The sequence below is a fragment of the Limulus polyphemus genome, unplaced genomic scaffold (genome assembly GCF_000517525.1).
Source record: "Limulus polyphemus unplaced genomic scaffold, Limulus_polyphemus-2.1.2 Scaffold3177, whole genome shotgun sequence".
Lineage (NCBI taxonomy): Eukaryota > Metazoa > Arthropoda > Merostomata > Xiphosura > Limulidae > Limulus > Limulus polyphemus.
In genome coordinates this window covers 2,527-15,505 of record NW_013668787.1, presented here as the reverse complement: position 1 = coordinate 15,505, position 12,979 = coordinate 2,527, and the positions used below count along the sequence as shown (strand labels likewise).

General features: G+C 34.1%; 1 protein-coding gene across 1 annotated transcript in view; it reads right to left on the bottom strand.

The window, feature by feature from the left end:
- The window catches only part of LOC111088129, a gene marked incomplete at its 5' end in the record, with an annotated part of 24,055 nt that extends 13,446 nt beyond the window's left edge, over window positions 1-10,609 (bottom strand). Inside the window, 2 exons of the mRNA XM_022397179.1 lie at window positions 8,741-8,871; window positions 10,459-10,609. Coding sequence (XP_022252887.1) covers window positions 8,741-8,871; window positions 10,459-10,609 — 282 coding nt within the window. The remainder of the gene's footprint in view (window positions 1-8,740; window positions 8,872-10,458) is intronic.
- Window positions 10,610-12,979: the final 2,370 nt, after the last annotated feature.

Sequence of the window (12,979 nt, the reverse complement as noted above, 5' to 3'; positions counted from 1 at the left end):
AATCCTAGGACAACATACCACAACAAGTCACCACTTGGATAAAAAAGCAACGGCCAATTATCCTTGGACAACATAGCACAATAAGTCACCACTTGGATAAAGAAGCTACGGGCAAGAATCCTAGGACAACATACCACAACAAGTCACCACTTGGATAAAAAAGCTACAGGCAATTATCCTTGGACAACATAGCACAATAAGTCACCACTTGGATAAAGAAGCTACGGGCAAGAATCCTAGGACAACATACCACAACAAGTCACCACTTGGATAAAAAAGCTACAGGCAATTATCCTTGGACAACATAGCACAACAAGTCACCACTGGGATAGAGAAGCTACAGGCAACTATCCTAGGACAACATAGCACGACATCACCACCACTTGGATAAAAAGCTACAGGCAATTATCCTTGGACAACATAGCACAATAAGTCACCACTTGGATAAAGAAGCTACGGGCAAGAATCCTAGGACAACATACCACAACAAGTCACCACTTGGATAAAAAAGCTACAGGCAACTATCCTATGACAACGTAGTGCAATAAGTCATGACTTGGATAAAGAAGCTACAGCAACTATCCTAGGACAACATAGCACAACAAGTAACCACTTGGATAAAAAAGCTAGAGGCAATTATCTTTGGACAACATAGCACGACATCACCACCACTTGGATAAAGAAGCTACAGCAACTATCCTAGGACAACATAGAACAACAACATTACCACTTGGATAAGGAAGCTGCTGGGTGCTATCCTAGGACAACATAGTACAACATCACCACCACTTGAATAAGGAAGCTACAGTACTATCCTAGGACAACATAACGCAATAAGTCACGACTTGGATAAAGAAGCTACAGCAACTATCCTAGGACAACATAGAACAACAACATTAACACTTGGATAAGGAAGCTGCAGGGTGCTATCCTAGCACAACATAGTACAACATCACCACCACTTGAATAAGGAAGCTACAGTACTATCCTAGGACAACATAGTGCAGCAACATAACCACTAAGTTAAGGAACCCATAGGCAACAATCCTACAACAACAGAGCACATCATCACCATTCGGATAAGGAGTCCACAGGCTAACCATTCTAGGACAATACAGCACAACAATATTCCACCAAAAGATACTTAAAACATTAGGAAAAGTTTGCTTTTGTGATCGGCTAATAATGCTGTTTTAGTCACTAAACTTTCTATTGTGTACAAGTGGTGCTACTATGCTGTTTTATGCACGTAAATTTTGTATGGAGTTCAACTGAACGTGAATAGCTATACAGTGTATGCAGCTCAGTTAATTACATTACCACACATATTGTATTGCACGATGTTTGTATACATATATATATGGACAGGTGAGAATTCGCAAGGAAAATAAACACTGATAACACAAATATTTAGTGAGATTAATTTCTAGTATAGATGCTTACGACAATAAGGCTAACATGGCTGTCTCAACTTGTTACCGATAAACTTTTAGTAGGGACTCATATGATCAAATTTACAAAATCAAACTCAGAATTTTCATCTTTAACTATCACAGTTGAAACACTGACCCCCCTTTTGATTACGCACATATAGGCCTAAGGCTGAGGTTAGATAGACACAATCAATTGAGTCTAGGAAATACAGAAGGCATAGCTACCATGAGCAAAGTGGGAAATCCACGAACTAAACAGAACATAATATTGATAACTGCATACAAAATTTTATGAAAATTTAGCTCAATATGAAACAGAATAACAAAAGAAGGCTAGTTTTGCCTCTCTGCAGATCAATACAAACTACATGTATGAAGGACAATACATATCATCCTTGTGTGTGTGTGTGCACATGTGCAGCGCTCTGGCACCGTGTACGTATTACAGTATATCAGTTTGTGTGAGAGTTCTGATGCAAGTCTAGTCTTACTTTACTGTACTTAGCAGGCAGGCTAAATTGGTTAGGGTGAAAACATTAAACGTGATTGGCCGAGATCACTGTTCGCTTTTAAAGTTTTACGGGTCATTGACTGTTTCCTTAACCCTATTGCCCCTGGCATCATTTTTAAATTTCTTTTTTGGCATATGTATTGCGGTACATTCAAAATTCAATTAAACCACTTTACTATCAATATATTAATATGAAATTAACATTATGTTGTACCTTATAGCTTGGAATTTTTTATGTTATCTAAGTTTTAATTGTTTTGTTTCAAAGAAAACCTTTCAAAAAATACTTAAACTGCAGTTTTCATGCCACATGTTCCAAGTGCTTTGAAAAATCTGGACTTTAGCATGGTTTCTCTCTGAGACACACAAGCTGGCATGTACAGGCATTTCTACACTGCAAGTACATATGGTTGACTTAACTCTCACATCATATCTAAAGTCTGCAGCTGGATTGTCTGGGGAAACAGTTATAAATTTTACAACCCTTGACGGGTGCCATGCCTACCAGATGTACTTTGCCTTGAGATTTACAAATCATGTGTACTTACTAGATCCAAGTGTATATAGATGTTAGAAAGAGCTCAGTTTAGAGTATACAACAGCAATGGTTATTTTGAAATTGGCATGCAGTTCTCTCACAGTGTATATGTAACTGCCATTAGTATTATTGTTCGACCATAGCACTTATGATGGTTTCTTACCTAAATATGCTATAGTTAGAGAGACAATCAAACTGTATTTAGGTCTTAATTTTATATTCTATTTAATTATGTATTATGTTTGTATTAAAAATCATACTTGAATGGTTTAATGATTTTTGTAAGTTTAACTTGTAGCCTGTATTTTAAAAGGTTATAAACAATATGGTGTGTGTAAGTGCCATCTTGTTTCTGTAATGTGTATCTGCTGGGATTCTGCTGAAATAACTTTGTAAAGCCCCACAGGCATCAGAAAATGTATGGTCATAAATGATAATAGACAATGAATTTGAAAGGATAATTAAAAATAAATTATAAGTGAAAAGATACAGACTCGAAATTATGCATATAAGAAAAATACAACAAGTGGATTTCTACAAAGAGTTGAAAGGTATGTACATATTTCTATTTGTTAATTTTAAATGTTTCATTGCACTGTATATTGATGATAATAGATATAGTTAGTGATATAGTAGAGAAAGTGGAAAATAAATATAAATATTTACCTAAAAAGATTTTTGATTTTCATTTATGAGGTTCTAGAGATTATGCAAATGAAATGTGAAAACTGTAAGATAAAAAAATAGTATCTTCGCACATCATATAAAAATCATTGTGCAGGTGAACTATTCAAAGTGCAAGTGCAAATCCTACATTAAATAACAAATTTTTTTTAATTAGAAATTGTAGAAAAAATCAAAATTAAATGTTTTATTTTTTTCAAACTACATACTTTTCTGAAGGTTATCATCGAATTTTAGACAAATTCATCCACTAGTTTTACTTTTGGAATGAAATATTATGAGAGGGGCGTTAGGTGCGAAAAATCGTAGCATGCAATTTCCATGGGATTAAGATACTATGTAACATTAACATGGGTTGGGCTTATTCTATCCAATGTAATGGAATTTCCTGGGAAATAAGGCATCAAAAATGAGTTTAATAAAGATGCAAAATTGACAACTAAACATTAATATTATAATTTTAATTGTACTTTTGGGGGGGGGGATAAATAAGACATAAAAACATCTATATTCTTGTAACTGGGTCTTTTTTAAGGTCCATGTATATTTTTTTTCAGACAACCAATAAAGCCTTCTGGACAACCTTTGATACAGGAAATTTCCTTAAAATCGAGTCTGAATGTGTTTCCTGTAGGAATAAAGTTTGAACTGGAAGTGAAATAGACAATTCTCTGTATAGAAAACAACATAATATAACATGTAATTTGATAGATTAAAGCCTTGGGTTTCTTTTGGTTATGTGTAATATAGTATTCAAAATCAGAGAGAATTATTGGCAATTTCTGAAAGAAAGAATGTGACAGAGGGAATGGCAAGAGGGGTCTGATTTTATGGCTCAGTATCTAAATAAGATTTAAGGATATAAATATTATGCTTTGCCTGAACAATGACAACATTCTGGTGACTAATTTACATTACATCTCATACTTCCTAGAAGGGTGATAGATAAATAGGAAAAGAGGGGATGTCTAGAGAGAAAATGTCACAATTCTCACACTGAGGGAAATTCAGAATTTTTTTAACATTGTCATATAAAATTATGAAATTAAAACTTATATGGTAATATAATTAAGATTATTAGCTACATTCTTATGCCATGATAATATAGTAGTTTAATTAAATTTTGAATGACACTCATCAAAACCTCATAACATGACGTAAAAAAAAAAAGAGTTAAAAGGATGCCATTCAATATCAACATCATACAAGTTTATGCACCAACAACAGATCAAACAGAAGATCATGAAGGATTTTATACTGAGTTAGAACAATCAAAATATCAAAGCATCATAAATTCTACTAGGAGACTTTGTTGAAAAAAACTGGAAAAGATGAGGTGGATAATATAGTTAAAAGAAATGATCATTGGAAATACTTGGCTTCACCAACATCCAAGGTGTCTTTGGACATGGATAGGTTCAGGAGATCATACTAGAAATCAAATCCAGAAGTTCAGAAATACATTACAGGCACTAAAACTTATCCTGGCACTGACTGCAATAGTAATCATGAACCAGTAGGTGAAACTGAAAAAAAACACCAAAAATAACTCAATTAGCCATGGATCTCTTACAACCTGACATAACAACAAAATTGAAATTAAAAATAGTACTTCAAACCGCTTAGAATGCTTTGTCAAACACTGAACAAGTACAATCTCAATGGAAACAACTAAAAGTTTCAATCACTCAGTCAACACACCCCCACCCCCCCCAGAAAAAATAGAGAGAGAAAAAGCAGATATAGGTGGATAACAAAAAACATTTGATCTGATGGAAAAAAAGAAGACAAACAAAGGCAGATAATGAAAAATATAATACATTTAACAAAGAGATAAGATGTAATTATAACAAGGCAAAAGAGGAATGGCTTGAAAGTTAACATTTTTCCTAAACTGAAAATATATTTCCAATAGATACTTACCAATACTCACAAAGTTTTCTTGCCTTATACTGCCCTCTATCAGCACAAATATTTGTTTGCCACTAGCCTTAATACTCCCACTTACCCTCAAATATGTTAACGTGAAATATCTGCATATTAAAGTGCAAATAATTATGCAGCAACCCTTCACCAATAGGAGTGTGACACTACCCCTATTGTAACTAGCACCCTCTCTAATCTTGCAGCTGTTAACCAATACGAGATTGTTCAGATCACACAAACCACAACAGAAGTGGGGAGGATGGGTAGGAAAGGTGAGTGGAGGTACCTATCAGAAATACATTTTAAGTTTAGGAAAATGTTAATTTCTGATATATCTTGCCTCTTCTCACAAAAAGCTAGAATCCCACACTGAACAGGTGGAGGGCCAGTGATAAGATGACCGCACTATAGGAAGCACCCCAATGAAAACCATGGAGTGTGAGAAGGAACTAAAAACAACAGACTTATTGGAGACCACATTACTTCTGAGCTAGGTATAATCTTCCCCCATTAGTAATATATCACCAAAAATGGTGAAAATATAAGGAGGGGCCCCAAGAAAAGTTACAGAAATAGTGGGACCCCTGGGGGTACATTGGCTAGGGCATGAAAGATTGTAAAGGGGAGTTTGACCTCAACCAACACCTGATGGCATCTGGAATTGTACATTAGTTCTGCAGAAGGATGAGGGTACTCTACCTTTTACCTTAAGAACAGATACCAGCAAAAAAAAAGAAGCTTCCATACCAACACCAGATCCACAGAGAACCAACATCTGGAAGATGGAGGGCCCAAATGGGTGATCATCTCCAGTCCAAAACCTAGCAGCATTGGGAATTTTTCGTCTATTCCATGATAGAAGAAGGGTATCCAACCTTACACCTGCACGAATTCATGCGTCTTGTTCAGCTACAACAAACACCAGACCCACCGAGAACTGATATCTAGCAGACGGTACGAAAGAGTGACAGCTATATGGGGTGCATTTCCAGTCCAAAACCTGGCAGCATTGGGAATTTATTGTCCAGTCCATGGTAGAAAGAGAGTAACCATCTAAACACATGTGAGGACTTAAGTGGATGGTCTGGCTCCAAGCAAAACCAGATCCACCAGGAACCGGCATCCAGTAGGAAGGAGGGCGCCTCAGCTAGAGGGGCAAACTGCAATATATGGCAGAATGCTACATCCAACACCTGACGGCATCTGGAATTGAACATCAGGTCCAAGGTAGGAAGAGACATCACACCATTTATGCTGGCATAATGTCACTGCCTTACTCTCAACTGAGTGGTACTGTGCACACACAGGTAACTATCCAAACACATGTGAAAACTTGTGTGCCTGGCCCAGCTCCAACCATCACCAGATCCACTGGGAACCAGCATCTGGTGGATGGTAGGAAGGAACGTGCATCAGCAGAAGAGGCAAACAGCAATATATATATATATGTGTGTGTGTGTGTGTGTGTGGTGGAGTGCTACATTCATCATGTGGTGGCATCAGGTCCATGGTAGGAAGGGCGTTACACCATCTACACCAGCAAAATACCATCACCCTACTCTCAACTAAGTGGTGTTGTGCACAGTCAGGAGGACAGGCCTCCATGGTCCACTACCACAGCAACTAGGAACTGGTAAGTGGCAAGGACTCCCATACTCCACCAGAAGAAGGAGGGAAAAATGCATTGGATAGTCTGAAGGACTGCAGCACTGGAGACAGTGCAATGGGCAACCTTGATACCCTATTTGGAAAAGCAGAGCAATCACATTGATGGAGTGCATCACCCATTACCTGGCAGCACCTGGAATTATACATCAGGTCCACAGTAGGATGAGCATCAAATGCCCTGGATCATCAGAGATGCTGTCTACTTTACTCATGTTACTCCTTGAGTGTATGGTCTGGGACAAACATATTTATCAAGCATAAGACCATTAGGAATTCCTACGAATGGTCCTGTGGAGTGCCTCATCTCAACAGTGGGCATAATATGATCTGCTTATGTGTTATAACATTGCATTTTGAAAGCACATATAACTTGTTGATGGAAGCGATCAACTAACACCTGGCAGCATCTGGAATTGTACATCAGGCTTGCAGTAGGATGGGCAACGTCACAGTCATCTAGCATGGTATATGAATACAAATCTTACAGTGCAGATTTAAGATTAACTATCTCAACACAGGTTCAGTCAATCTGACTGACAACATGACCTATATGTACTTGTTTAAAGTCTTTATAGATTTAAGACTTCTAACTTTCAATATATTATGTATTTCTTCACAAAATTTGGGAACCTTTCAGTTAATATTATAAGTCTTTCACATACAAAAAATAATATTTTTTTATTGAAGTATTTTTAATAAAATAAAGATTTGTCCATGAATATATGGAGTATTTGTTTTGAATAGTTCGTGTACAAAGTAATTTTTATATTAAAGTTAAAAATACTTTTCCTCCTCTCAAAAATTTCAAATTTACTTTGTGTAATCCCCAAAATCTCCTAAATGTATTTTAAACGGTTTTTTTCTCAGTAAAACTTTATAGTTTATCTGTTATTCTATCTACCCTATCTAAAAACAGAATCGGTCAATTCAACCGACCTCGTAACCACCAAAGAAAAAATCTAAATAAATCTAAATTACCCTTTTTTTTCTTTCTAGAATGACTTCAAATTGTAACATGAAACTACGTTTGTTTATCCTATGTAGCTCTATGTTTGTAACAGTATACATCTATTTATAATTAATTTTATTATTTTATTGCCCTTGAACTGTGTCTAAATACTATCCATGCCATTGTAAGTTGTAACTCACTTGGGGAATATGCAGCTCATGTTACACTAACAAATTACATTACCCATTAGCTACTAAGAGCTGCTTGCATGTGTGCCTCCTGAAACATTTTGATTATAATATTAATATTATTTATTTTACCTAATCAAATCTAATCTTAACTAATCTAAAAGGATCCCTATTTTTACATTTTAGTTACTTTTATAATTATACATAAAGAATAAACATGAAAAACAAGAAATAAAATACTTAACCAATCTTCCTTTTCCTTGCTGTCAATTTTCAATGACATTTAACCCTACTTTTTAATACTAATGGTAGTAATGCACTAAGTAATTTTTTTATTTTAAATAATTCACCGAAGAACATAGATTAATAACATGTAAAAAAGATGAAGTTACGAAAGCAATCAAGATGATAAAGAGAAAAGCAACACATACAGGTAAAATCATAACTGAAATGGTTCAACTCTTGGAAGAGTTTTGAACTGATGTCATCATAGAACTCCTGAACAAGATATATGTAACTGACAGCATGCCATCTGAAATGTCAAAATCATTTCTTATTGCATTGCCTAAAAACCCAGAAGCAGTTGAGTGTGAGTCATACAGAACAATAAACATTAAGAGCCACATAACCAAAATCCTAATGAGAATAGTCATGACCAGAGTGAGAAACAAAATAAACCCTGAGAAACTAGGAGCATAATGCAAACGTGTTGAAAGTAAAGAGACAAAAAACACAATATATATATATATATACTCTGAACATTAACAGAAAGAGCAGTTGAAGTACAAAAAGATTTATACATATAATGAGTAATGTGAGTTATATACAAATAATAGAAATTACCTCATTCTTTTGCGGAAGTATACTAGAGTTCTCTTCTTCTGCTACACAAAACTGTGAAATGGTATGTGAAGATCTTTTTTCTAACGAATCAGCTTCTCCTGTTGCTATATGTATAAATAATACACATTTGTCTATAAAAACAACTCTGAATATTATTCATTGCTAAATTACAATAAAAGTTCACACATTGTAATGATATATCAATAATGTGTGTGTGTTGGGGGGTACTGTCTTGGATATACATGTACCTGTCAATCTTCAATCTAACCTATTTTAAGTCAGTCGGATTTCACTTGGAATATGTGGTGTTGAAAACTGAAGAAAACAGAGATGACTTATTTTTATATTCTCAAACACTAACACTTTAAAGACATTAAAATAAGGTTCGATGGAAAATCCTGTCCTTCCACAAGAAATGAGGATAGTCAAGTTAAATGTCTACTAATATCAGCAGTTGCTTTTATTTTCTGTCCAAGTCCTTTATATTAGTATGTTTTATTTTGTGAAGCATGAATTTTTTAAGTCAAGTGTGATTTCATATGAACTTTCTAAGAGCTGTGTCAATATCACTCAATAACATTCAACAAATACAATGGAAAAACATTTGGGCTATTCTGGTTAAACATTTTAAAATGTAAAATATCATCATACAAAAAGACTTGTGAGGGACAAAAGATATATTCACAATCCTATTTTTACTTGCCTTTGCTTTTCAATCTGAAATGGACAAATTAAGAGGAATATGGAAAAACATATGCACTTAGTGATTCTTATCACAAATATCTAATACTATTATGATGTTACTCTATTGGCAATAGCAACACTCCTATTTAATTATGAATAGTTCAAGCTAAATAGGAAACACCAGAAAGGAAAATTAAAAGTCTGATTGTCATCACATGATATTTAAACACTGTCTTATACAGTAAGCTTTAAATTGTTTAATTTACTGATTTCTCAGCATGCACGGGTTTCTACAGTTTCTTTAAGCCTATACTGTAAAATGTAAACATATTAATTCTCAATTTCTCAATTAAAAGCTTATGATTTTTTATGCTTGTAAAGTTAATTTTTTAACTTACTCACACTGATGATAAGTAGACAAAAATCTAGAAACATTTGTAATTAAAAGATTCATTTTGATATCATCATGATTTTAATATTTCTATAATTCTTTGATTTCCACATTATGAATGATTTTTAATCTCTGCAAAGAAATCATCTAATATCAACATGATAAATATTGTATTATTTTTGCTTTTCTAGGATCAAAGTGAATTTACTTTCATTGAATTATATATTATATGTGCTGTGACAAGAATCTTTACTAGTTTTATCATATAAAATCCAAAAACATTATTTTAAACCAAGTATTAATTAATTTAGTTTTAGCAGTCTTGTTAAAACTTGTAAGGAGAAACCCAAGAAGTGGTATTAAGTGTACTTTCAGCTTGTTACGGGGTGCAAACTACTTGTGCAGATGATGCATTTTCATGTGTAATGGTTTAGGATAATAAAGCAACTTAATCTTCAATTCTTTACCTAAAGATATTTATGATATGAAACTTTAAAAAGTTGAAAATAGCAAGGTTAGTCTCATGCGAGAATAATCAAGTAGTTAAATATAATCAATTAATGAGTCTGACAATTCCTCAACTATCAAATTCCACTTATAGCCAAACTCTAATAAACTTAACCACAGCTCTCCTCTTTCTCACCTTCAAAGTGAGTTATTGCACTTACTTCAGTATGAAGTATATAAATTCTGTTCTCCCACTGTAATCTAGATTTAGTAGTTACAATCATGATGAAACCAAATATCTTCCAGTTGTCAGGAGGTGGATGAGAATGTATTTCAGATGTAAGGACCTAATTCAAACCAATTTTAGTGCTAAAAAATTACAGTTCAAAACTAACTGATTAGATCTTTCAAATTTAAACACCCACACAGAGTTGAAGGACAGAACCAAACAAAGTCATAATGACCACTGGATCACTAAAAACTATATTTCTTAGGGATGAAGGTAACAACCTAGACCACAACAATTGAAAGTGTGATCAAACAGAGTTGAAGGGACTACATAGTCAGAGTAAATTCATGGGAAAATGAGTAGAGCAAACCAGCTTCATAAGAGACTGAACCAAATAAAGACACCCAGAAAATGCATTCTTCAAGCCCCCATCACACTTTAACTAATGTTTAAAAAGGGAGAATCAGGTAGTATGTATTTAACTGTGGAAATGTAACATTTTCAGGTGTGGTCACAGGTAATCAGGGTTCAAATTCTAATGCACTATCCCATACTTCAAGGCTCTCAGATGAATATATCAGTAACAGCTAATGACTGGACACATTCCTGGGGCTTAGAACCCCTGTCTCCAAATCTTACAATGCCAGCCAAGTCACGAAACTGTCACTATAAGTGAACACCCAGAGGAAATAAAAAAGAATATGCAGACCCATGGATAGGCTCAACAACTTAAAGACAATGCAGTGGGAACACCAAATAGGTTAAAAAAGATAAATATAAAGAGTTACGCAAAGAGTTTCACAAACCATAAGCAAAGAAGGTGGAATTTTGTCTCACATAACCACAGAAGCTTATGTAACATACAAAAGTCCTGACATGGAGTTTCATCATAAGAAGAAATTGTTTTTTAAATCAACTGACTTTCCAACTCCAGATGCCCTGTAAGTGTTAGAATGAACATAGGAGCTTACAGTGAAAGTGGAAGAGAATTCACAGTTCTGTAAACAATCAGTGCAGTTTTTCGTCATTTTGAATTGCATCACGGTGATTCATTTTTAATGTAACACTAATCCCACACGTAGATTGGTGTTTTAAGCACTTTTGCAAATAAATACACCTACAGTGTGGAATAGATAGCTGAAGTTCTTCAATTATGCAGCTGTATATTATACTAGGTTTTTACTGTTGAAAGTTAAAATAAATGTTTCAAAAAATATGATTTTTTTTATCCCAACATACATGCAATAAGTGGGTTACAAGCTTACTCATACTTTTGCTCCAAAAGCATGAAGACTTGTATTAATAGGTAACAAATTCTTTGATCTTACTTGCACAGATCAACTACCTTGCTACACTTGGAGATACTGATCTAGACGACATAATGCAAAGAAATATGAAGCACCTCACCAGTAACAACCTGATGGTTAACTATTTAAATACAAGGCTTCAAAGAAATTTCAGAAACCTGCCCATCTGTAGAATTGTCATAAGAAAACATGTAATTATTGTGCAAATATTGAATCTGTATCTATCTTTATTCCTTGAAGTTCAGTCTTCAAAGGACTCTTTGCATAAAAATTAATACAGTGGATATTTGTAGCATATAAACCAGAAAGTTTACAACACATAGAAGAGGATATATATAAAACAAGAGTGCTTTTTTCCTCTTTTTTATTTCAATAAAATTTTACAGAATTTGTATTATTTTTAGAAATATTTTTGAAATCATTGATGCATAATTATTAATAATATATATTTTTTTTAATTTTGCAAAACATTGCTATGTAAAACTTTTGTTTGGATAAACATCTTAGGAACAAATTTTGTTCTTAATCTGCCAACCTCATTTGTAACCTTCAGTTTACATTCCTACATTCTTTAAGTTTGGTTATATATTTCTTACAAACTATTTTGAAACAGTGCATTACTACTGTATATTTCTTGCTTTACAAAAAAATTAAAATAGCTTTAAGAATAATTTGTGTAACATATTGACTCTCTTTTGTTTTAAAACATTTCAGCTGATGCAAGAAAGTCCACATGTAAGAAATGCAAGACATGCAACTAAATTGTTCATTACTGTGGTACCGATAGATCAGTTGTTATAGTTTTGTTATGTATCTGCTCGTTTGTTAATTTTCTGTATAATTCTTTCCAAGGAACTTCAGCAATACAAGTGCTTTCTTAATTACAACTAGTTTATTCTTTCTTGATACAACTTTTTAGTGATTCACACATTTTACTTATGGTGCTTATTGTTCGCTTGACTCAATTATCTATTTCTTCAATCTATCTATAGCTGGCTTTATTTGCCGGGCTAATATACTAAAAAGAGGGAGTCTAACAAACACTGGGACATTCGTGGGGTTCCTCAATAAGTCATGATGCTTCAAGAAACTCCAGCATGCTCCCAGCATCTCGTAATTTCCACTGTCGTAACACTGCCCATTCCTTAGTATTGTTCGTCCCAAACAATAGCCACTTACAT